Source organism: Lacerta agilis, chromosome 8, assembly GCF_009819535.1.
Source record: "Lacerta agilis isolate rLacAgi1 chromosome 8, rLacAgi1.pri, whole genome shotgun sequence".
Lineage (NCBI taxonomy): Eukaryota > Metazoa > Chordata > Lepidosauria > Squamata > Lacertidae > Lacerta > Lacerta agilis.
The window spans coordinates 21,831,344-21,857,834 of NC_046319.1; the positions used below are offsets into that span (position 1 = coordinate 21,831,344).

At 46.3% G+C, this 26,491-nt stretch overlaps 1 protein-coding gene across 1 annotated transcript; it reads left to right on the forward strand.

Moving 5' to 3' along the window:
• The first annotated feature begins 240 nt into the window (after positions 1 to 240).
• On the forward strand, positions 241 to 24,615 carry EFHD2 (EF-hand domain family member D2). Its single transcript, XM_033156496.1, has 4 exons — positions 241 to 618; positions 19,472 to 19,619; positions 22,156 to 22,290; positions 23,810 to 24,615. Exons 1-4 carry the CDS (start codon positions 311 to 313, stop codon positions 23,942 to 23,944), a joined length of 726 nt encoding a protein of 241 aa, XP_033012387.1. The 5' UTR covers positions 241 to 310; the 3' UTR covers positions 23,945 to 24,615.
• The last annotated feature ends 1,876 nt before the right edge of the window (positions 24,616 to 26,491 follow it).

Below are 26,491 nucleotides of genomic sequence, written 5' to 3' on the forward strand. Positions count from 1 at the left end.
GACGCATTGGAGTCCATCCCCCCAGCACTGCTGCCCACAAGCCCTGCTTCCCCCTCCCTCTCTCCCTCCTTGCACTGCGATCCCCTACAGGCTTACTCGGGAGTAAGCGTTAGCAGAAACCCCCCTCCTCCTGCTGCTGCCCTGCCCGCCTGTCTGGGCGTCTCCTGCGCAGGCATCGTCCGGCGGCCGCCCATCCGCGCCGCGGCGCGCCCAGTCAGCGGGTCCGGGGCGGAGCCGGCGGCGAGCGAGCGAGCGGGAGGAGGCGCGCTCGGGCCGGATCAGCTTGTCTCCCGCTCGCCTCTCGTCCGCGATGGCCACCGACGAGCTGGCCGACAAGCTGAGCCGCCGCTTGCAAGTCGAGGAGCACAATGGCGAAGCCGAGCAGCAGCCGCAGCCGCCCGAGCACCACCCGGAGCCCGAGCCGGAGCCCGAGCCGCCGGCCTTGGACAGCGGCGCCGACGGCGAGCTGAGCGCCAAGTTGCAGCGACGCACCGAGCTCAACGACCCCGCGCAGCTCTCCCCCGGTGGCGGCGCCCAGCACCGCGTCTTCAGTCCCTACACCGAGTTCCGCGAGTTCTCCCGGAGGCAGATCAAGGACATGGAGCGGCTCTTTCGACAGTGAGTGGCAAAGAGGCCTCTTGAGCATGAGCAGAGTGCCTTCTTGCTTTCCTTTCCTTTCCCCCTCCCGGAATCTGGAAACGCTGCGATGGGGAAATTTATCTTCCTGCACCCGCCCCACCCCTTGCTCTGACCCGGGCAGCCTTTTCCCTCTCTCCCTACAGAAATGCGCTCTGTACTAGCTCAGGAGCCTTTCTGTTTCGTACGTTCCAGGGGCTGCTGGTCTGCTTTGGTATTTCTGATTGCCGGAGGAGAAAACCAGTTTGATTGGATGGAAGGCCTGGGGCTTCCTTACATTTTATGCAGGGAGGAGATAGGATATGGTTAAAATTGGGGGTTAAAGTCGGGGTCTATAAACTCCCACATAGACACACCTTTTCTCCCATAATTTGAGATCTGCCCTTCTTTGTACGACATCAGCATTTCAGAGGTATTTTTAAGGTTATACCGAGAGGTTGCGGAGAACCCCACTTCTAGAGAAATGGGGTTTTTTGTTACAGCACTGCATCTGCAAGTTTGAAGTCTGGGGCAGTGCTTGGATTCTGGGGGTGGGGAGAGGTTGAGTGACAGCTAAAGAAATCCCCAATGATTCCCCTTCTCTTCTCTTCTCTTCTCTTCTCTTCCCACCCACCCCCCAAAATGGTTTTGGCCCACTGATGTCTCCCCTCTATGCCTTCTCTAGAACTTCATTAAAAAAAAACAACCCCACAACAACCACTTGTAATTCAAGTCCTGGTCTGGGGGCAAAGAAGGAGATTGGGGGGGGGTGCCACCATTTCTCTCAAGTGCCCTCTTCTTTCTCTCCCCCCCACCTTCACCAAGGTGCCAGGGCTAAGACATTTGGATGCCAGATGCAGAAAATCTAAATCCCCCCTCCCTTCTGTGTGCACTCCCCTTGTACACTCATGAACATGGGTACATTTGCACCGCCCAGTTTTCATGTATGAATGGAACCTGCCGAGACTGCAGCCGGATTGTGGGGTGGGTGGGGAACAGAGAGGGGATTTTCCCTTGTTTTCCTTACCTGTCTGCAAACCTTATTGCTCCTCCCCCTTTCCCATCACCACGTCACCACCACTAAATTCTGCTCCCTTTTGACAGAAGAGGGGAGTCATTAGTATTCTGAGCCATGCCAGCCAGTCGCTGGGAAATCCAGGGAGGGGTGGGGCAGAGCTGGCTGGGTGAAAATGGGCTGCCTTAAATCTTTCCGGTTTTCTGCAGCGCTGCAAACCTGGAACTGTTTTGTGCAATGTGCAGATCAGAAAAATAAAATGATATTTTCTCTCTCTCTCTCTCTCTCTCTCTCTCTGCAAAGAAAGAAAATCCAGACACACACACACACACACACACACTAACATTAGGAGGATGTAGTTGCATGTGGGAATGAACTGTCTCAGTTTCCTGAAAGGCATGTGTGTGGGGAGGGGGAGAGATGGAGATGGAGCAGACAGGCATGTACAGAGTGCTCTTTGCTCACCACTGAGGAACCATACCTTTCTGCCACACACCTGAAGTTAGAGGCCAGGAGGGCAAGGTAAAGGTGACCCCCCCCGCAAAGGCTCTCTGTGTAGAAGAGAGGAACACTTGGGCAAAGTCAGCCCATGGGTCCATTGAGCTCAGGATTGTCCGCAGTGACTGGCAGATGCACCTTACCTGGAGATGCACCTGAGACCTGCCTTCAAAGCAGAGAACCTCTGTTGCTGGGCTGCGATCCTCTTCCCCATGTAAACGCATTTCCAGACAGGAACACTTCCTGCTTAGTGATGAGTGATGCCCACAAAATCAGTCCCAAGGGGGGAGACTGTACGTCTATGCGACCTGGGCAGCCCCAGAGAGATAAGCCTATGATGATGCAAACGTAAAACCAGAGACATCTTGCTCCTATTTTCCCGGCAGACGTGACCTCTCTGTCTGTAAAGGGATTTCCTCTCCGGAAGAGCTGGGTTGCAAGAGGCAAAGCGACACAGCAAGGGCCGCCGTACCTTTCCCAGCTCCCTGTTCTTTTCTTCTGCCACAGCCCCATTCTGGGCTAGTCTTTGGGTGCAATGTGCAAGAATCCCAGGGTTATGCCCTCAAAGGACTGCTGTGCTTTTTTGATCCAGATGAGTTGCCTGCGTGTCTGATGAAAATGGAGATCCCCTTGGGCTCTCTGCACAGTTTCCATTTGTGCAGGTCATGTGCTAAATTCTTTAGTAACTTGGTAGCCCCAACCTTGGGTCCCCAGACGTTTGACTGCATCAGCCAATAGTCCAACATCTGGACTATGGCCAATAGTAAAAGGTGATGCAAGCTGTGGTTCAGCTACAGATTGAACATGTGTAGAAATGGTTTACATTGTGGTCATATAGATTTTAATGTCGTAATAATGGGATTCTTTGATTGCGTGTTTTTAATTATCCTGAATCTTAACAAGGTTGTGTGATAGGTTTTTATGTTTTTAGCTGGGCAGTAAGTAGTATATAATTATAATAAATAGCATAGTTAGTCAGATAGAATGATAATCATAGAGGAACAGTAATTGTGGAGATGGTTTTGTTTTTTAGATTGTGTACTTTCTTGTATTCTGCTTCATTGTTATCTTCTTGTGCACTGTTTCAAGGGCTATTTATACATTTGTCAAATAAATAAACAAACCCAACATCTGGGGACCCAAAGTTGGGAAATGTTCCAGGAGAATAAGTCACATAGGTCTGCCAATGGCTGTTAGGTGTGAAAGCTCAACAAAGCTCCCTTATTAGGTGCAGCAGACCCAGATTTTGGGGGTGAACAAGTTGTGACAGCTGTTGTCTTCTTGCCATAGATCTCCATCTGATAATTGTTGGAAGTAGATGGACCTACCTTGACCTGTTTCAGCAAGGTTGCTCTTAACAAATGGCACAAAATAAGACCTTGGCTTAAGGCAGGAGTAGCCAATGTGTTGCCATCCAGATGTTGCATCTCCCTTCAGTCCCAGCCAGCAGCCAGGGATGAGAATTTTAGTCCATAACATCTGTAGGGAACGGCATTGGCTACCCCTGTCTGAAGGGCTCTAAGCTGCCTATGAAGGCACAAGCCCTAAGGCAACTCGATCACAAATTGTCCTTTTCTGTCCTTGTGCAATGCAGTCACAAGCGCACTCAAGCCCTTGTGCCTTGCACAACCTTTACGGCTGATCTGCAGTGTGTTCTTACAATAGGCTATGAAATGTGTTTTGCTTTAGATCCCTGGCCTCATCCTTCACCTCTCCACCAAAAAACCCTCAACCTCTAAACTCAAAGCCACTCATGCTGGTTTGCAGTGAAACAGCTTAACGTTCCAAGGAATAGGAAGTGGTCACTGCAGACTCTTCTCTGGGCTAGAATGAGCTAAGATTGGACTTGGTCAAATGGCTAAGCATTTCATGATGAAACAACTATATGAGTTTAAGAAAAAGACGGACCTGTATAGGGAAAATTTTAATGTTTGATGTCCTACTGTGTTTTTATACTTTGATGGAATCTGCCCAGAGTGGCTATGGGCAAGGCGCAAATCATCATCATCATCATCATCATCATCATTATTATTATTAGTTCATCAGCTTCAGAAGCTGAGATAGAACAAGTTTCACTGCCACACACAGTCCATTTCTCCACTTCCTCTCTGGCATGTGCAATCAGACCAGGAAGTCTCTTTAATTCCATATCGGTTCCTGTTTCACCCAAACCAGGAAATTATAGTTAGCAGTTTCAGAATAAGCCAGGATATAAAACTACGGTTTGAAATTGGCTTAATGCCTTGGCTTGTTCCTAAGTGGGTAACCCTTGTTTCCCAGCATGGAAAAATACAGGAAACTATATTTAATTACAGGTTTATTAGTTTGATTGCGTGGTTGCAGCAGGAAGAACAGTTGTGGATGACGATCCCCAAAGCCACAGCAGCATAGCTAGTGCTCAGGAATTATGGGAGTTGTAGTCTACAACATCTGCAGGGGTACCACGTTGACTCTCTCTGACATGTGAAGAGAGAAGCTTTAACCTTTTTCTCCACTGCTGCCTTCCTGGTGCAAATCCCTCCCCTTCCATGCTGAAAATCAGGAGTGCCCCCCTCCAGTTACTTGCTGCTGCTGCTATTGCTATTTCTGTAATTATTATTTTATGGGTGTTTAAATGGGATGTTTAGTGCCATGTCTAGTTTGAGCCTCAGTGTTGTTATTAAACTATAACTCTCCCAAGTGTTTTAGTCTTTCTTCATAGGGCAAGAGAGGTCCCCTGCCCCAAGGAGGCTGCAGTTTAACTTATAAATGACTGCTCCAGCTGGGGAAAGTAGAATAATGCTGTGGGAGATGACCTTGCTGGTTTAAATTGCAGAAGCTGCAGAGAGACAGCAGGCAGGTGAACTGTGTTTAGTACTGTATTTCTCTTTTGAAATCCAACGTTTTCAGCATCTGAAATCTGGTATCACACTGGAGCCTGCATTGGTTCAGAATCTCTTGCTGCTAAATTTCTCTACCTGTGTCTGTTGCTGGTGTCAAGCCAAAAGAGGCAGCATCTGTCCTTAGCAAGGGAAATATAAAGCGGCCTGGAGTGCTGGGGGTGTCCCAGAGGCAGAGCACTTGAACCACTCCCTCTAAAGTTGCCTTCCTTGTTTGAAATGCATCCTTGGCTGCAGTGCAGGGTTGAGAGTGCAATTGCAGATGAGAGGCTGGCCAGGAAAAGAGAGAGGAAGTTGCAGGCTGATGTACCCAGGAAGCTGGGTCAGTCTTGCCCTAGTTTATTCACCCCGTGCTGTGAAAGTGCTGCAGAACAGAGAGGAGCATGCACAGATGTAGCACAGCAGCGTAGCAGCAACTGTGTCACCTATCTTTTGCAACCCTGTGCTAAGAGGGAACAATCAAATATTAGCTGAACAGGAACGTTCTGAGAAAGTTAGTTGTGTGAATAACCCAAATGCTGCAGCAAATGATGATCAGTTAGTCCAGGGATCATAGAATCACGGAATTGTAGCGTTGGGAGGGATCATCTCATCCAACCCCCTGCAATGCAGGTATCTCAACTAAAGAATCCATGACAGATGGCCATCCAACCTCAGCTTAAAAACCTCCAAGGAAGGAGAGTCCACAACCTCCCGAGGGAGTCCACGCCTCTGTGAAACAGCTCTTGTTGTCAGAAAGTTCTTCCTGATGTTTAGACAAAATATCCTTTCCTGTCACTTGAATCTGTTGGTTTGGATCCTACCGTCTGGAGCAGGAGAAAACTAGCTTGTTCCACCTCTCATGTGACAGGCCTTTAGATATTGGAAGATGGCTATCATATCTCCTCTCAGTCTCCTCTTATCCAGGCTATGCGTACCCAACTGCCTCAACCGTTCCTCATCAGGCTTGGTTTCCAGGCCCTTGATCATCTTGGTTGCCCTCATCTGCACACGTTCCAGCTTGTCAATATCCTTCTTAAATTGTGGTGCCCAGAAATGGATGGTCCAGGGTCCTAAAGAACTTGGGACACATTGGATAAGAGTGATGTGTGCGAATGTTTGTAGGTAGAAATGTCCAGGCTAGGCTGATGGGAGTTGGGGGGGGGTCCCCAACATCTGGAGGTCCATCAATTCCCCACATCAAGTTTAGGATCATTAACAGGGAGAGAGAGAAACCATGGATATGCTTTGAGAAGGATCTCAGCAAGAAACAGACGGGCAGTGGGACTCCGCATGGCGCCTGCAAGGCTTCAGTAGTAACAATACACTTGATGTAAAACGATTACAGGGCTCCATTACGCTTCCTTACAAGGGACAACTCAAGTGGAATCATCTATGGTGTAGGTTTGCACTTCAATGCGAATCTACCTCGTTTCCACATCCCGAAACAGTCTGCGGACCAAAACACAGCCAGCCGCCTCTTAAAATCCTCATGTCTCCCAGTTTTGCCGTGCGATTCTCACATCAAAGGCAGGAGTACAAAGATGCGTCTGTTAGGGGGAAGTGTGCATGGCAAGGCAAATCATAATGAAAATAAACACATTAGCGAAAATTGCTTGGGAAAATGTGTATATAAGCCAAAATTGCACACAGAAATGTGTGCTTTAGGAGGAACGGGCAATAAAATGCTAGTGGATTTTTCTGGTGCTCTTTTTTTTAAAAAATAAATCACAAACTAATGTCAAAGTGTGGTAAATGGAATTGAAGAGTGGAATAAGAAAAAAAAACCACTTTAGTGAAATCCCAAATTGTCGGATTCTGTACATCTTAGCTACAGTTTACTAGGGCAGCCAGGAAGGCAGATAAACATGGGGTCAGGCTGATCCTGCTGGCTATTCTTGAACCAGGTGTAGGGAACCCATGGTGGTTGAACCAGATGACAATTTCTTTCCAACTCTACAATTCTATGATACTATACTCCTCCAGATTTTGTTGAACTATAACTCCCATCTGCCCCACAAGTATAGCCAGTGGCTAGGGATTACGTTTCCGAGCACAATTCAAAGTGTTGGTGCTGACCTTTAAAGCCTTAAACGGCCTCGGTCCAGTATACCTGAAGGAGCGTCCCCACCCCCATCGTTCTGCCCGGACACTGAGGTCCAGTGCCGAGGGCCTTCTGGAGGTTCCCTCGCTGCGAGAAGCCAAGTTACAGGGAACCAGGCAGAGGGCCTTCTTGGTAGTGGCACCCGCCCTGTGGAACGCCCTCCCACCAGATGTCAAAGAGAAAAACAACTATCAGACTTTTAGAAGACATCTGAAGGCAGCCCTGTTTAGGGAAGCTTTTAATGTTTAATAGATTTTAATGCTCTGTTGGAAGCCACCCAGAGTGGCTGGGGTATAAATAAATAAATAATAATTATTATTATTATTATTATTATTATTATTATTATTGGTGTTGAAGTTCAGCAACATCTGGAGCAGATGGGGGGGAGAGAAAGTCAATTCAGTTCACATTTAAAGCCAAACTTTATCTAATTCACACTTTCTGAAATAGAAAGAAACCACCCTTCAACCAATGTTTTGTATGTTTTTCATATATGGGGTGGGAGGGGGGGAGAGAGAATGTGCCTAAAATAAATATACTTGTGAGAATAACATACAAAAACGCAATTTATTGGGGGAATTGCTTGCAAATATGTGCACATAAGTTAAAATTATACAAAGTTGTGTTCCTTAAGAGATATTTGCACTAAAATGCTGAAGAATTTTCATGAGGATTAAAAAAAAAAGTTTAGAGGGCCACAAGCTCACCACACACAGCATGCCTTATTAAACCAAATCCACAGGACACAAAATTTGCTGTTTTATGGACAATGGTGTGACAAACCTGAAACCGCTTTCCCTCTGCATCTGACACCACAAGACGTAACTATCAAGTTTCTTGGCTTCCTGTCTCTTCGTTCCCGTAATATGCATTTTCGCGTTCCTCTTATTGCGTCCTGTTCCTTTACTGTTATTAACACTGAGTTGCTGTTTTTCTGGCTGTGGCCAGTTTGCAGTATTTCCCATGCCGCCTTCCATACCTGGAGGTCCTCCCCCTGGTTGTAGTTGCTTTTCCTGCTCAGACACTTTCAAAACAGCAACCTTCTCCCTGTGAGATCTCTTAAGTATTCCGCTCTCACTTGCCGTCACTTATCATTGCTTAGTTTGACAAAGCCAGAAAGAAACTATCATCTAGAGGAAAAGGCAACGAAGTGTTTTTGTGGCACCTTAAAGACTGGCAGATTTATTATGGCATAAGATTTCGTGGACTACAGATCGTTGAAGTACTATGCTTTGTGGCAGGTGTTTGTGCTCTCTCTCTCACACACTAGGGACTGCTTTGCTTGCTTACTCTCCTCGCCAAAACCACCTACACCTTTGCCAACTTTTCTTCCCCCACACTCGTTTCTTCACAACTTGCCCATCCCCTCATAGCTCACCCCGATCCCCAACTCCTTTTAATAGCATTGTTTAACAGAGAAAGAGGGGCGCGTCAGAGAGCGGTTTGGTGAGACCTTCTCTGAAACACTCTCTCACCCTCCTTGAAACAGCTTGCCTGGACTACTTGCTTGCTTGCTTGCTTGCTTGCCTGCTGTTCTGTCATTTCGCTGTGGCTGTCTATCGGCAGCCACACACACTGCAGCGCGATGACAGCCTTACAATATTGTTGTATAGTATAGACATACATGAGTATGTCTGATTGTGGAAGTGGGGGTTGTACATATGTAAATGACTGGGGAAGAGGTAAAGGTAAAGGTAAAGGGACCCCTGACCTTTTGGTCCAGTCGTGGACGACTCTACGGTTGTAGCGCTCATCTCGCTTTACTGGCCAAGGGAGCTGGCGTACAGCTTCCGGGTCATGTAGCCAGCATGACTAAGCCGCTTCTGGCGAACCAGAGTAGCGCACGGAAACACCATTTACCTTCCCGCTGGAGTGGTACCTATTTATCTACTTGCACTTTGACGTGCTTTCGAACTGCTAGGTGGGCAGGAGCTGGGACCGAGCAACGGGAGCTTTTGAATTATGGTGCTGGAGGAGACTCTTGAGAGTCCCTTGGACTGCAAGAAGATCAAACCTATCCATTCTCAAAGAAATCAGCCCTGAGTACTCACTAGAAGGACAGATCCTGAAGTTGAGGCTCCAGTACTTTGGCCACCTCATGAGAAGAGAGGAATCCCTAGAAAAGACCCTGATGTTGGGAAAGATGGAGGGCACAAGGAGAAGGGGGCGACAGAGGATGAGATGGTTGGACAGTGTTCTCGAAGCTACTAACATGAGTTTGGCCAAACTGCGAGAGGCAGTGAAGGATAGGCGTTCCTGGCGTGCTCTGGTCCATGGGGTCACGAAGAGTCGGACATGACTGAACGACTGAACAACAACAACAACGGGAGCTCATCCCGTTGCGGGGATTCGAACCGCCGACCTTCTGATCGGCAAGCCCTAGGCTCTGTGGTTTAACCCAAAGCGCCACCCGCATTCCTTGGGGAAGATTTACTTCAAGGTAAAATCAAGTCAGAAGGGAAATGAAATGCAGAAAAGTAAACATTCAGGCCATTCATTAAAAAAAAGGCCAGCATTGGTTAGCCAACAAACACAAGTGATGTGATAAAAATCCACCCTCCTGACTCAGTGATAGCATAGAACCGCCTGATTTATTGCAATTCACTGGTTTCACACTCCACTCTCCCTTTGAAGTTGTCCTGCTTTAGTCTGCAGCCATCTTTAGTTTCAGAATTCCTGGGAGGTTGGAATGTTTTGCCACTGAGTTTCTTGGATATTGCCGTTTGATGTCAGATTTGTGGCCTCCAGCTCCCATCACCCCTGACCATTGGCTGTGCTGGTTGGGCCTGATGGGAGTTGGAGTCCAGCAACATCCAGACAGCCACTGGTTCCCAATGCCTGTTGTAGAGCTGGTCCTGTTTGTCCTATGTAGAATGCAAGCGATAGCACATTGGAAGATGAGCTGGGGAATTAACCCCTGGTGTTGTGGATGACATTATTAGGTCCTGTGACAGTGTTGCCAGAGTGGACATGGAGGCAGAATTGGATCTGGGTCTGCTGCAGATTATTATGCACTCTAGTACGCAGCATTGTTTGGGAGTTCTAAGAAACAAACAAACAAAATCAGCAAACCTTTGAAATCAGCGGATAATATCAGTGTAGTTTTGAAAGGTTCAGTTCGCCACCTTGATTCAAAATAGCATCCAATTGTGTCCAAAAATAGGTGAAATCCTCCTTTTCAGTCCCAGGAACTGGGGGGGAAATGGTTACAATATCTTAAGGGATATCCCAGTGCATAGCAAACAGACAGGTGATTTTCCAGTGTGTAATATAGTAGACTAACAGACAGTAGCTGGCATTGCTTGGGAATTCTAAGAAACCAAAAACTACTAAGATATATAAACTGGAAAAAATGTTTTAGTTTCAAAATGGAAAGAAAACCAATGTTTTCCTTCTAATGCTATTGAGTACAGTGGTTACAGATGCTTCAGGTTACAGACTCCGCTAACCCAGAAATAGTACCTTGGGTTAAGAACTTTGCTTCAGGATGAGAACGGAAATCGCGCGGCGGCAGTGGGAGGCCCCATTAGCTAAAGTGGTACCTCAGGTTAAGAACAATTTCAGGTTAAGAACGGACCTCCAGAACGAATTAAGTTCTTAACCCGAGGTACCACTGTAAACTATTATGTGCAATCCTGCCCAAATTTGGTTAAAACCAATGCAGTTTTATAAGTTTCTATCTGCCATCTTGATTCAAAATGGCGTCCAGTTGTATCCAAACATGAATGCAAATCTTCTCTTTGATCGGAACCATCACGCCAAATTTGGTGCTGATATCTTGAGTCTGAATGCATAGACAACAGATGGACAAATAACTTTTCGAAATATAGATATAGATGGAGGAAGAAAACGATGGCATCACAAATATATTCTGACATAATGCATTTGTGAGTCTTTTGAGGTGCCACAGGGCGCTTTAGGACTTTCCCCTCTCATATAGCTCAGTGGGACTTCCCTCTGCCTACCCAGAGCAGACCTGAGATGATAATTGTTCTGATTTTTCAAAGCACCTGAATCTGTCCGCACATAGATTTAATAGACCGTAAACCTGCAGTGATGCCCTTCTGTCATCCTAAGGAGCGCAATTCACAGGAAACAAATCTTGTGCAGGCTCCGCAGAGATGCACGGTGGCTGGACCTTGCAAATAATTCAGCCGGGCTGACGCAGGAGGCTATCGGAGCGGGGGGTTTTTCCACCCGACATAAAGATGTTTCCAGGCACCCCCTACGGCTGAAACTCTCCCTGTGGCTGCCGTCCAACTTGGCTCCGTAATTGATTTAGTAATGCAGTATGTCACATGCAGTCTGATTTTAGCTGAACACTTGAGAGAATATTTCATACTTTCTTTTTTAGCGGAGAAAGATCGGGGGGTGGGGGTGGAGATTGCAATGTCTTGCCAGGACATAGGCTTTGTCTTGTCCCAAATGCAGTCCTTTTCAACTGGTTTGGTTCGTTGCAAGTTAGTCGAGGGAAGAATGCTTGCATGTGTGAACTAACATATACCAGTAGAACATGGGTAGGGGGGGATCCTCAGGCCCAGGGACCCAATGTGACCCCCTAAGCCCCTCCACCCGGCCCTCAGAAACCTACTCCGGCCACATCCCCTCCCCACTCGCACTCCTTAATGTGATTTGTCCTTGAACTCTGATAATGCTTTTTGCAGCCCTTGGTTTGAAAAGAGGTCCCCACCTGTGGTGGGTTTCAACTCCCATCATCCCCGTCCGTTGGTCATGTTGGCTGAGGCTGATGGGAAGTGGAGTCCAACAGCCTCTGGAGGTTGGGGGAGATACCCACACCTCTCAGCTTGGCAATCTGAGTTCACTCAGGGTGCTTTCAGCTGCCTTCATTTGTTCAGGCGCCGACAACATGGGGTGATTCATAGCAGTTGTGTTTTAAGATGGGTCACCCTAACCATATCTCACATCTCCTGCTCAGTTGTCGATCTTAATCTGGGCAGGTGAATACTAGCCAGCCTTAATGCGATAATGGATAAGGTTTTGAAAGATAAATTCTGGGACCACAAGGGAGGGAGGAGTACGAGTAATATGGAAAATTTTGATTAAGACAATGAGAAAATACAGATTTTGGTTAAGACAATGAGAAAATACAGAGAAAATACAGAAAATACAGAGAAAATACTTCTCTACGGAAGTAGAGAAATGTTAAATAGAAAAAATGATGAGATGGATTTTAAATTAGAGTTAAAGTTAAAAAAAATCTGGAATTATGTGATAATTTGGAAATCAGTAAGGGGGGGGGGGATGAGGAAGTCACTGTAAGAAGCAATGATGGGAATTTAACTAACTGACCTAGGAAGAGGGTCAGCTCCAGGCTATGATTTGGAAAATATGTGGTTAAATGTGAAATGATTTTTGTTACCTCTGTGAGAGGGGGGTTTTGTATTTGTTGCTCCCCTCGGTGGGAGAGGGGGGAGTTTGGAGTGTTTAACCATGTATTGTATTCTATTGTATTGTTTTTAATTGGCTTTTTAATTGGAAAATCTTATAAATTCTTAATATAAAAAAAATACTAGCCAGCCTGATGCCCAGAGAGCATTGCATGGAGGCAATAATCTTTCCTGCTGCTGCCCCCCCCCCCCACCAATCCCCAGAGTAGGAACAAGAAGTTTCCTTTATTTGTGCCATAGCCTGTGGAAGAACTCTGCATTAAGCAATAAAGCTTTTACAGCTTCCTTGCCTTTCTGCAAATTAGTCAGACCAGTAGGTTGGTAACTGTGGATGAGTAAACCACCACCCCTCCAATCTATAAGATTGGGGGTGTGAAAACACACACACACACAAAAGTGTGAAATAGTCACAAGTTTCTGCATCTCTTGAGCAAGTCTGCCAAATCTGCTTTCCCCGCCCTGTGTCTGTTCTGAATGCCGCACCGATCTGAGCAGGATGTTTGATAGGGTTGAGCCGGGCTACGCCGGGCCGCTTGCCAATTTGCTCAGACTCCTCGATGCGGGGCTTTGTGTCGGAAATGACTCAGCCTCTGCTATGTGTTGCAAAGGTAAGCATGCAAGAGCTGGGGGTGGCTTTATGGCGAATTTGCTGCACCGCTGCCCGGAAAGGTTGGGCATGTCTTTGGAGCCCACAATTACTCAAAATGCTCCTGCATAGTAAGTTGCTTTATTCCGACAGTTTTGCCTGCCTTTGCAGATGACGCCAAACTGGGAGGGGTAATGCTAATGCTGCAGAAGATGGAACCAGGGTTCAAGATGTCCGCAACAGATGGGAGAACTGGGCCAAAGCTGACCAAATGAATTTCAATAGGGACAGACGTAAGGCTCTGTACTTAGGCAAGGGACACAAAGATAGGATGGGAGACAGCTGGCTTGACAGCAGTGCATGCAAAATAGGATCTAGGGCCGTGGTTCCCAACATGGGGCACATGCCCCACAGGGGGGCAATTTGAGAATGTTAGACCTTTTAGGCTTCCTCCACGTGAATAGCCAAAAAAAGGTTGGGAACCACTGATCTAGGACAGTGTTTTTCAACCTTTTTTGGGCAAAGGCACACTTGTTTCATGAAAAAAATCACGAGGCACACCACCATTAGAAAATGTTAAAAAATTTAACTCTGTGCCTATATTGACTATATATAAAGTAATTTTTCAATTTTTCCCACGGCACACCAGGCAACATCTCGCGGCACACTAGTGTGCCGCGGAACAGTGGTTGAAAAACACTGATCTAGGAGGTTAGTAGACCGCAAGCTTAATGTGTCGATTGTGTGATGCTGCAGCAAAAAAAAAAAAAAAAAAAAGTGAATGCTATTCTGGGCTGCATCAACAACAGGAGTAGGGTGTTCAGATCAAGGGAAGTAATCTGCTCTGGACAGACCCCACCTGGAGTCCTGTGTCCAGTTCTGGGCACCCCAGTTTAAGAAGGATATTGACAAGCTGGAAGGTGTAGAGAGGAGGGCGGCCAATATGATAATAGGTCTGGAAACCAAGCTGATATTCAGCAGCAGACTGCCACTGGATATGGAGGTTCCTTCCAAGTACAGTGGTACCTCGGGTTACAAACACCTCGGGTTACAGACACTTCAGGTTACAGACTCCGCTAACCCGGAAGTAGTACCTCGGGTTAAGAACTTTACCTCAGGATGAGAACAGAAATCGTGCGCTGGCGGCAGCGGGAGGACCCATTAGCTAAAGTGGTACCTCAGGTTAAGAACGGTTTCAGGTTAAGAACGGACCTCCGGAACGAATTAAGTTCTTAACCAGAGGTACCACTGTAGCCTACATCAAGAGTGGAGAAACTCAGGCCCAGGAATGGGGGCAGGGAGCATAGCCCTCCGGGCATCGCTTAACTAGCGCTTGCAGCTCCTCCTAGCTATACTTTGCACACTCCTGGGGCAAATCTACACTGGTCAGTTGTAATGTTAAAAATGCATTATAAAAATGTGCCACAAGAGGGCTCTGTAGAAGAGTGGTCCGTTTTACAATCAGCGTAGATCCAGCCCTGGAGTGTCTGACTTTCAATGTACTCGCTTGACCTCTGCTAAAACCTCTCACTTGCCTTGGCAGTGGATGGAGAGGTGTGTCTGTATGTAGAAACTAGCCTTCATTACAAAGTCAAATCTGCATTTGTTGCTCCGCCCACTTTTGCCTTGGGCCCCGCCCACCACTGAGACTCCACCAGCCTCCGCCAATAAGGCCAGGGGCGTGGGGGAATTGCATGTACAGTGGAACCTCTTTTGGCACTCCCTTAATTCCTCCTCAAATTCTCGCCATGGAAGTCTGGGCAAAGCAGCTGCAGCACATGATGATTTCAGTAGTGGTGCACTCAAAACAATGCAGCCGTTCTCCTTTGCATCCCAAGAAAAAACCCAATTTCCACCTCTGAGCCAGGTACGAGCAATTTCCACACATGTATCTAGCTTTAATCAGCTTTGCAGAATCGTCATGGGCATTAATCTCGTGCACCGGGAGCAAAGAGCTACTTTAGATCAGTGGGCCTCTTCCTTCTAATCTCTTGCGGTTGGTCGGAAGGCAGCTTTCAATTAGTCACCAAACGGAATAATGTCGGAAGCGTTCTGCCTGTTTAGAAGCACCAAAAAAAATCCTGTGTGCAAGTTAAGGCTGGTAGAATGGGCTTAAATGAGGTCTATATATCTATCACATCGGGGTTTTTTTAAAAAAAAGTGGGAGAAGAGATGGAACTGTCAGTCAGGAGGTCCTGAGTTCGAATTTCATGCCTGCTGCAAACGCAGCAAGCGGCCTGGGCTAAGCCCTGCACACGGAGGATGCTGCCCTAATAATAAATATCACATATTTATGTGTGCTCAGTTTGTTAGAGTGAGGTGCTGATAATGCCAAGATTGTAGGTTTGATCCCTATATGGGACAGCGGCCTGTTCCTGCATTGCAGGGGGTTGGACTGGATGACCCCCAGGATCCATTCCAGCTCTACAATTCTATGATTCTATGATCCTTGTCAGGGATGCAAGGGAATGTGAGAAGAGCCCTGCTGCTGGATCAGGCCAAAGGCCCACCTAGTCCAGCATCCTGTTCTCACGGTGGCCAACCAGGTGCTCCAATGGGAAGCCCACAAGCAGGATTTGAACACACGACCGCTCTCCCGTCCATCAACTGCTGTTCAGAAGCATAATGCTTCTGACCATGGAGGCAGAGCATAGCCATCATGGCTAGTAGCCACTGGTAGCCATATCCTCCATGAATTTGTCTAATCCTTTTTTCTTTTCTTTTTTATGCCCTCCAAGTTGGCAGCCATCACTACCTCTTGCGGGGAGCGAGTTTGGTAGTTTCCTGGCGGTCATCTTTTGATGGAAGCTTTGTGCCTGTATTGAGAGTATCTGTATTGTCAGGGAGCCTTCGAAGGATGTCATTAGCCTCGACCTCCGCCGGACCGCAGCAGGGCAGGTTTGCAAAGCATCAATTTGGTGCATTGAATGCATCCTTTCAAGTACGAAGAAACCACCTCCATTGAGAGCCTAAAAACCCTCCAGGGTCCATTTAGCGGTTTGGCAATAACTCCAGTGGTTTGGAACACACTCAGTGCAAATATTAGTGAGTTGGGATTTTTTTTTTTTTAAATGAGATCTGGAATATTGGAGTTTTCAGATGTTCCCAGAGCAACAGTACCAGGGGACTCTTGAGGCCAAGTGGAGGGTGACCCAACCTGCCATAGCCCCCAGATCGTTCCTACTTAAAGTGCAGCTACTGGTTTTAGTTGCAATTAGGTTTCGTTTCATTTCACCTTTAATTTGTATAACCGCCTCTCTATATTACCAAACACAGGGTGGTTTACAAGCTGAAGAAACAACATAGATCACACACTTTTTAACAACCTGACCCAATAGAAGAATGCCATAATAAAAACAACTTTAAAATAAGCAGCATACCAAATAAAGTAATATTCAACAATCCATTAGACTAGAATACTAGTGCACAATAAAATTAAATACCAGCAAATAATGATTAAACATAAATTCACTCCTAACAATTACAACAAATAATTTCTAAAATGTAATCCATAAAAAAAGAACAGCCGAAATGGCTTTTCTTACAAATAATATAAGAGGAAATTCAAAGCAAAAATTCATTGGAAAATGGGATGTCTACAGGAGATATGTGTTAAAACACAACAAAAGCTTTGTCTCCATGCCAGCTTTTGAGGAATAAAGGCAATGGGAATAAGTAGGTGAAAAGAAAGTGAAGGTATAACTTTACCTAGAATGTACTGGATAGTAGGTACAAGATATTTTATTGTGTTGTAAACATTCAAGTTAACATAAGTTGATGCAAAGGGAGTTGACAGGAAGTCAATGTGGAGGAAGTAGAGGTAAAGTGGGGGAAGAACAAACAGAATATTATCAATATTACTATCATTATTATCATTATTTTCCTTTTGTTACTTTTTATTTACTTATTTATTTATTGTAATGATTGTATTATATGCAAAATAGTGAAATCAAAACACAAACAACCAAATACGTTTGTATGTAATCACATTTATTTTTGAAAATGATTTGATTAATGGCTGGAAGTTTGTAATCTTATCGTGTAATCTTGTTTTGTTAATTAAAGCCATGCAATAAAAATTATTAAATAAATAAATAACAGCAAGTCACAGTGCATAAAATAACGTAATACAAATTGAGAAGCAAAGACACACAACTTATAAAATTATTTTTTTAAACAAAATACCCTTGCACTCCTCTCTTCCCAGCTGAGAAGGGCACCTCCAGATAGGTGGGGACAGAAGGGTTGTTATGGTTTTTTGCAGGTGTATTCTGCAACATTTTAAAAAATTGTTTGAATATTTATGACATGTGCAAAGGACATGTTGTCACACACTTTCTGGTTAGCTCCATTTTAGGAATGTTGGCGTCCTTTGCAGACACTTCCCCAGACATCTATCTGTACCCATGAGGACTAGCAGCTTTGTTGGGGAAGCTGAGTTTTGAAGGATTCTCCAGTTATCAAGTGCGGCTGGCTGCACAGAGGCTGCTACCCAAGGTTGCACTGCGTACCTTTGAGGGTTAATATACAAGAGGTTTGATGTGACTACGTGCCTTTGCTCTGTCCTGAAGCAAAAGGGGGTTGTCATAGGAATGCTCCCTGACACACTGCCCTTACTCACAGGGCACAGCTCTGATCTGCATATGTATTTGCCCTTTGGCTGGTTTAAAAGGCTGCAGACTTCATGATAAGAACTATCTTGGAACCGGAATGCAAAGAGAATCACACCCTTGCAGTTCTGATAAAAGTAGGATTGCCATATTTCAAGAAGTAAAAAAATCAGGCCAACTTTTTTGGGGGGGGAAGTTGAGCTATTTTTGCTAAAGTTACAAAAACCCGGACATTTTGCCAATTTCCTGAAATTCCCCTCGGATGCCTATCCCGTCGTTGGGATCCCAGACATGTCTGGGAAAATTCAGACATATGACAATCCTAGATAAAAGACTCTAAGCTTTCTCTTTGGTTTCTGATCTGGAGTTTGGGAAGCCGAAACAAAACAAAACTGGTTAAGACTAAGGACTGTTCCTTGACGTCCTTATGTAAGAAGTGTGGCCAAAGTGGAACACTCAGGAACACCCAGACTTGATTTATTGTTTCTGATGGAATCCAGTTTTAACCAGGGTTGCATTATCAAACAGGCCACCAAGACCAGCCTAGCTTTTGGCCCATGGTTTTTCCAGCACCACTTCCATTTTGAGGTCTCTGGGTAGTCCATACTAAAGAGGGAAGGATATGTCCGTTTCAGCTTCCTTGGTTTCTCATTTTTTCCATTCTTAAATTCCGTTTTTCATCTTTCTAAAGGAACTTGTGCTATGCGAACTGGAGCAAATCTCCCACAAACGCAGGAAGCTCAGCCCAAGCCGGGGTCCATGTAGATATTTTCGTGTGGTGCCAAGTTCAAAATCCATTGGATCCCAAAATTTGTTAACATAACACACAGCCCCACTCATATAAGAGAACCTTTCACATTTCAACAGCCTTTGGGCATCTCTCCCTGAAGATAAGCCATGTTGGGGGCCCAGAGGCTAACTAGCCTTACCCCACTCAATTGCTAATTTGGATTGGCGGCCATTTAGGCCTTGGGCCGCCCTGGAGCCGTAAGCAACTGCCGTCTCGTACTGATCAGGTGGCCTTCGTTACTCTCATTTGCCACCAATTAACTTTGGAAAAGCAGCACGCCTGACTTGCAAATTGCGTGGAGAATCGTAAAGAAGGGAACTTGTTGTGTCATTAGTTAATCTGTAACTGTACAGCGAAAGGAAAGGCCTACATAAACCCAAACAATAACCTTAAAGACGGGTGGATGGAAACTCTGAGGGTATGATAAGAGCAGAGAGGTTGTGCAAAGGTTTTTTTTTTTTTTTAATACAGTACTGAACAGGTGATTCTTTAGTGGGTTCAGGGGGAGAAGACTAAACTCTTCGAGCAAAATTAACTAGGAAGCTCAGGAATCAGGAAGACAAGAAATTCCAAAAAGAATGGGAAATGTTTATTATGTATATGCAAAATTATTGTAAACATGTCAAAACATTAGCAGGATTTTAAATACACTTGTAATGTAACAGTTCATATAGATGATCTGGGGGAAAGGAAAATTGGAGAAGTACTGATAAGCAGTTGAAAATTGAATCAAAAGGACCCATGGAAGGGATGGGGGGAAGTCAGGAAATTCAGAGTAATCTCAATATTTGGATTATGTATTGTTTTTTGTTGTGTGTTTTTTATTTTTGGAATAATTAATAAAAAAGATTATATAAAAAAGACTAAACACTTTGACACGAGGGCTTTTAACTTATTGGGAGAGAGGCAAGCCCATTCTGGATTTTGTGCCTGCAAACTGTAGTTGGCATTTTGGTTAGATTCAAGATTCCTTCTTCTTTTTTGCAGGTACGATGCAGGAAAAGACGGTTTCATTGACCTGATGGAACTGAAGCTGATGATGGAGAAACTCGGGGCTCCCCAAACGCACCTGGGGCTGAAAAACATGATTAAGGAGGTGGACGAAGACTTTGACGGCAAACTCAGCTTTCGGGAGGTAATGGTTATGGCAAGAGAGCCTACCCGATTCAAAAAGTAGGGTTTAGAACGCTTTCAATAAGGGATGGGGAACCTGAGGGCCACATTCCCTCATGGACCACCTCACAGGGGCCGTGTGCTCTGGAACGGAGCCTGCCATACAGTAATCTATGGCTCCACCCAACATAGCTTTTGGCCCCTGGAAGACTGCCCACAGAGGAATGCGGCCCTCTGGAATAGATAAACATCATTGGAAAAAATACTCATGCATATAATTTAGAGATAAAGTTGTATTTGGGGGCAGGAAAAGGACTCTGCCAGTTGGGTCACTGGTTTGAATTATGGCCATCCATTCAACAGAAGAGGGGGCCCCCCCATTCAAAAATGATGCCTCCAGTCGCTTTGGATGGGAGGAGTATTAAAAAAAAAATACTAAAAAGCAAAGTGCAACAATGAACTGCCCCAAATGGAAGTGGATGCTGTTCTGTAGGACTGCTGCAATAGACTCTTAATTCGTTCTTTCTTTTCTGCCCAGAAGCAAGAAATAAAAATAAAGCCAAGGCAGAAAAATCAAACTCTTTCTCAAATGGGGACGGCAGGAAAATTCTCCTTTTGAAAAAAAAGAAGCAAAAGCTCTGGGGCAAGTGCCCTGAAAAAGAGCTAGCTGCCTTTGCAGCGATGCAGCTCAGAAAGGTTTCCTTTTGATTCCTTCCTACATGGCTGAGAGGACCAATGGGATATATAATACTGCCACTCCCCCTGCCACGAATAGCTTCTCGTGGAGGTGGAGAAATCTGCAGCGAGGAAACATTGTAGGGGGAAAGATTCCATGGCTCTGATGTAAAATAGGTCCCTGGTTTTACCCTAAAGCAGCCACTTGAATTGCTTTGGGCTTGGGCTGTATCCAAACCGCCTCTCAAAATTCTCCATCCTCTTTATAGGCAGGGAAATCATTTATTATTTAAAGGAGACATGCTTGTTTTGTCTCCATTCTTCAGCTTCCCCCCAACAACAAAAACAATGTTGTTGTTGTTGTTGTTGTTGTTGTTGTTGTTGTTGTTGTTGTTGTTTAGTCATTTAGTCGTGTCCGCGTCTTCGTGACCCCATGGACCAGAGCACGCCAGGCACTCCTGTCTTCCACTGCCTCCCGCAGTTTGGTTAGACTCATGTTAGTAGCTTCAAGAACACTGTCCAACCATCTCATCTTCTGTCGTCCCCTTCTCCTTGTGCCCTCTATCTTTCCCAACATCAAGATATTTTCTAGGAAGTCTTCTCTTCTCATGAGGAGGCCAAAGTACTGGAGCCTCAACTTCAGGATCTGTCCTTCTTGTGAGCACTCAGGGCTGATTTCTTTAAGGATGGATAAGTTTGATTTTCTTGCAGTCCATGGGACTCTCAAGAGTCTCCTCCAGCACCATAATTCAAAAGCATCAATTTTTCGGTGATCAGCCTTCTTTATGGTCCAGCTCTCACTTCCATACATCGCTACTGGGAAAACCATAGCCTTAACTATACGGACCTTTGTCGGCAAGGTGATGTCTTTGCTTTTCAAGATGCTGTCTAGGTTTGTCATTGCTTTTCTCCCAAGAAGCAGGCGTCTTCTAATTTCGTGACTGCTGTCACCATCTGCAGTGATCATGGAACCCAGGAAAGTGAAATCTCTCACTGCCTCCATTTCTTCCCCTTCTATTTGCCAGGAGGTGATGGGACCAGTGGCCATGATCTTAGTTTTTTTGATGTTGAGCTTCAGACCATATTTTGCGCTCTCCTCTTTCACCCTCATTAAAAGGTTCTTTAATTCCTCCTCACTTTCTGCCATCAAGGTTGTGTCATCAGCATATCTGAGGTTGTTGATATTTCTTCCGGCAATCTTAATTCCGGTGACAAAAATAATAATGATCCTAATAAAATACAAAAGTTTATAGATATATATGCATATAGTAGGGTTGCTCATCATCTCTCCGTTCGAAGAAATCAGTGTGGGAGTTTTGATTTTCCTCTTCCCTCCCTGTCTGTTTTCCTTTGCACGCCGTGTTCTTTTTAAATTGTAAGCTTTGCAGGTAGCGATGGTCGTGTTTTGGTTGTGTGTAAGCTGCTCTGGGAGCCTTTTGGGGCTGAAAAGCAGGGTACATAGGCTCTTTATAAATAAAATGTCTTCTGAGAAATATTGGTTCAGTTCTGCTTTGTACAGTGGAGGGAGGGGAGCACAGATTACTCCCTCCGCCCCTGACTCCCGCAGCCAATTCAGTCTCCCTTGCCCTCACCCCAAGCAAGACAGAGAGCTTTTAAGATCTCATGAGAACATCCCAGAGCCTAGTAAGTAAGCCTGGAAGCTTAAAAGCTCTCCAACTTTCATGCATTTTAATTTTGCAAGATTATTGCCAGCTTTCAACACTGTCTGGTTGCAGTTGCACAGTTGAACGCGCCTACGGTGCAATTGCGCTGTATTACTCTGTCCCTTTTGCAAGCAGGATTCGCACGGGATTCTGGAGGAATGAAATTCACAGGAGGTTTGTGTTTTCTGTCTCTCTCTCCCCCCCACCCCCCGGCTCCAGTTTCTTCTGATCTTTCGCAAAGCTGCAGCAGGCGAGTTGGAGGAAGACAGCGGCCTGCACGCCTTAGCCCGCCTGTCAGAGATCGACGTTTCGACGGAGGGTGTCAAGGGAGCCAAGAGCTTTTTCGAGGCCAAAGTAAGGAGCGGCTGGGTCCTCTGTTCCCTTGGGATCACACCAGCGTCTGCACATAGCCCAAGGCAGGGGTTGGAAGCAGGGAGTGAGTGCCTGTGTGCCCATAGAGGCCTTTCGTGGTGCCTCCAACCTCCCTGAAACCATAAAAAATAGCCCTCAGAGGCAAGTGCTTGTCAGTCGGTCCTGCTGCCTTGCCACTCATTGGCTAGAGCAGTGGTAGGCGGGAAGAAGGTGACTTATTGAGGAGCGATTGGGCAGAATCCTCCCTATATGCTTTCCACAGGTAAGAGGGACTAGAAACTTGCTTGGTTAGAAGCAGAGGTTGATAATGCAGGCAGGGAGTGCCATTCCAGCACCATTTATGGAGTGCGCGTCAGAAACAGCATTTCTAGATGCCCAAGTTTACCTTAAAACAACAACAACAACAACAACAATAACAACAACAACAACAATAATAATAATAATAAGCAAAGGAAGTCCTCAGACCACCTTCTCTTCCTGTTAGTTTACTAACAGGAGCCAGCCCTAGTCAGACACTCACCACACTGGCCCTTCCCAATTGAATCCACTGAATGGACATCTTCAGACGGAAAAGAGGTGCAGCTCAGTAGCAGAAGGTGGGCTTTGTATGCAAATAGTCCAGAACTCAGCCTCTGATATTCCTTGGTAGGTGTGTGAAACAGAAAGTCCTGTCTGAAACCCTGACAAGCTACGTCCAAGTTAGTATTGGCAAGTATGGAGTTAGATAGACCAGAAAAAGGCAATTTCCTGTTAAAACCAGCCCTCTGTTCAAAACCATGAGGACTACAACCTTACCTCGCTTTTAGAGAAAGGACTTTAGCTCCGTGGTAGAGCACATACATGCTTTGCAGTCAAAAGGCTCCAGGCTCAATCTCTGATATTTCTAGGTAGGTATGCATGGGGAAGGGACGTGGGTGGCACTGTGGGTTAAACCACAGAGCCTAGGGCTTGCTGATCAGAAGGTCGGCGGTTTGAATCCCCGCGACGGGGTGAGCTCCCGTTGCTCAGTCCCAACTCCTGCCCACCTAGCAGTTTGAAAGCACGTCAAAGTGCAAGTAGATAAATAGGTACCGCTCTGGCGGGAAGGTAAACGGCGTTTCCATGTGCTGCTCTGGTTCGCCAGAAGCGGCTTTGTCATGCTGGCCACATGACCCGGAAGCTGTACGCCGGCTCCCTTGGCCAGTAGCACAAGATGAGCGCCGCAACCCCAGAGTCGGACACGACTGGACCTAATGGTCAGGGGTCTCTTTACCTTTCTTTTATGCATAGGGAAACTCATGGGGTAACTGCTGTTGGTCTGTGTTGACAATACTGAGGTCGGTGGACCAATGGCCAGGCTCGGTTTGCAGGCATTTTTCTGATGTTGCACTGCTGGGATCTTTGGTTCATACTTCCTCTTTCTCATCGGCTGCTTCCGCTTCCTGGCGCTAAGTGTTTGTAGTGAGAGGAGCTGCCCGTTTGGACCGTTCTGATCTCACCTGTCCAGTTTTTCTGCTTCCAGGTGCAAGCCATGAATGTCACGAGCCGCTTCGAAGAGGAGATCAAGGCGGAGCAGGAAGAGAAGCGGCGGCAAGCGGAGGAGATGAAGCAGAGGAAAGCAGCCTTCAAAGAACTGCAGTCGGCCTTCAAGCAGTGACAGGGCCAGCCCGAGCGCTGCTGGGGGGGACATTTGTCGGCGGTGAAAGCCGCCCTGGCAAAGTCCTCCAGCGAAACCGGGAACAATGCAAGGTTGCCGGCGGTTGTGCGGTTCCCACCTTTTGAGTCGCGCCTTCAGCGGCCGCTTGATCTGCAGGTGATGAGGCTTACCTCCCTGCTGTGAAACATTCCCATTTTCTGCCGCTCAGGCAGCCGTTGAAGGCGCAAGAGCAGGCCCAGTTAGGGGTTTCCCGGTCAGTTGGAAGCCCTAGGTTGTGGTTTGTGTTTGGACCAATGCTGAAAAGAATTTGCAGTTGAATCTGAAGTCATTCAGGCCTTGGGCTGTGAAAACAACGCCTCTCTTGTTTCTTCTTGACCTGTAAATACCACAGGCAAACATCTCAGAGGCTTCCGCTCCCATCCACTTCCCTGTGGGCCAGTTCCGTGTCTTTTTCCTGTGAATGGCGTGTCTTGTCTGTCTGGTGGGAGTTTCTTAACTCTTTGTAACTGCGTGGCGTGCCCTGAGCTCAGGCTTTGCACTTTCGACTTGTGAACCATTTCATCTCCCAGCCGGTTTGGTGATCGCTGTGATTGTGGCTCATGGTCGAAGACCGGGGTTTGTGGGGAAGGCCTGAACGTACCCTTGCTCCGACAGCTGTGCTTGTGCAAAAATAATAATAATAATAATAATGCAACTTTAGCGTGTGCAATCCCTTCCAATCAAAAATGCTTTAATTGGTCACGTTAAAGTCCCTTTGCTTGAAGTGTTGCCAAAAAACCAGGTGTGTGTGTGTGTGTGTGTGAGATGGAAAGTGGGAAATCTGCAGACTCTCCAGGGTGGCTCAGTTTGCAATGCCAGCCTGCAGAATTTGCCCTTTTCCTGAACAACACGAGAAATGAAATGCATCTTTCTAAAATCTGCATTCCTCTCTTCTTCTTTTTGCAATACGGTACTCTAGCCAAAGAAATAATGCATGTTTTTTAGGCGGAAGTGCACCTAAAACGGACGTTGTCATGGAAATAGCCCCCCCCCCATACATCTTACTAGAGCAAAAATGCTTGGGGAAATGCATACACAAATCTGTGTGTTACGGAAATGTGCACTCAAATGCTGAGTAATTTTCATGAAGGCTTTAAAAAACGGCAAACCAGTGTAGGACTGTGGCAAGCTGAACCGAAGACTGGGGAAATTTGAAACCGAAAAGGACCCATTCCTACCACATTGGAGCATCAAAGCTAAGCTCAAGCTAGTTTACGTGAATGTGTTTCCCAAGTGCCCCTGCCCTTGCCTGTAGGCAACAGAGGCTGGTCCATTCCTCACCAATCTTAGCCAGCCCCCCACTTGCCTCCCTTACAGCCAATCCAAAGGAGTGGCCCTTCCTGTATCCTGAGTCTTAATGTTGCCCCTTGTAGAAATCGGCAGGAAAGAGGATGGCAACAAAGCCAGAATGAGTAGCAGGCACTGCCTGTCGTTGTCTCTGGCACCACCTACTGTTGGCCCCCCTGCCTTCCACCCTACTGGTCCCAGTGGGCACCGGTTACCACTGCTTGAAGTGAGGGTGGGCTGATGCGTTTCCCCCCTCTTAAGAGAAGGGGTAGCGTAGCATTGCATTTTTGTTCACCTGGTCAGGGGGTCGCTTTTCTTCCTTGGGGAGTGGGTTGTGTTTCCTCCTGCTCGCACTGCGGGCAGGAAGGTGTTGTGTTGGCTCCCTGGCCATTAACTGGCTGGGAGTATTAGGACTGCCTACGGTTCAGCCTTATTGTCGAGGAGAGAAAGCTGTGTTGGCCACACACACACACCCCAATGATTATCTCCCCACCCCCACCCCCCAATTAGGCTGGAGCCTTAAGGTTTTGTCATCCTAGACTCACGGTTCATAGGTTCACTAGCCAATACAGGAAACCCATTGCCCTGAAGGGCAGCCGTCTTCTTCTAAGCCTGTGACAAAGTTGGCACATTCCATTGCGTCTAAGTTGCATCCGCTCAATACGGTGAGTTTCCCGGCCTCCCATCAAATATCTGCACTAGATAGGGAACCTTGTCCTTGTAAGTCGCAGATGGGGAACCTTTGATCCACCAGATGCTGATGGACTTGAAGTCCCATCAGCTCCTGATGGTCAGGGGTAATGGGCATCATCTTCCAACATCTGAGGGGTCCTTTCTCTCATAAGCTGTCGGCTTGCGTTCAAAAGACTTATTTTCCTGCTGCTGATTAGTTCATCGCTCCGTAAGTTTGCCATTTTAAAAGGTGCTGCTGCTCAGGAAAAAGAAAGTGGTCTGGCATGCATATTTTGGTGGAATAATAATAATAATAATAGTTGTTGTTGTTGTTGTTGTTGTTATTTACGGTGTTGCCCCCCACCCTTATTTTAGCACCATCCACAGATGCCCTCAACTTCCAGTAAACTTGACTTTGTGCAGTGTGGATGAAGGCCTTAACCATGCTGCATGGGGCAGTGGGGTCAAAGGGCATTGTAAGTTGGGCTATTGCTAGAGAAGCATAACATTGAATCATAGAATTGTAGAGTTGGAAGGGACCTCAAGGGA

Excerpts from the sequence above, each read along its gene's own strand:
- EFHD2 (XM_033156496.1), top strand. The coding sequence starts at position 311 with ATGGCCACCGACGAGCTGGCCGACAAGCTGAGCCGCCGCTTGCAAGTC. Across the intron at positions 619-19,471 it reads ATGGAGCGGCTCTTTCGACA|GTACGATGCAGGAAAAGACG; the intron begins GTGAGTGGCAAA and ends TCTTTTTTGCAG. Across the intron at positions 22,291-23,809 it reads AGAGCTTTTTCGAGGCCAAA|GTGCAAGCCATGAATGTCAC; the intron begins GTAAGGAGCGGC and ends TTCTGCTTCCAG.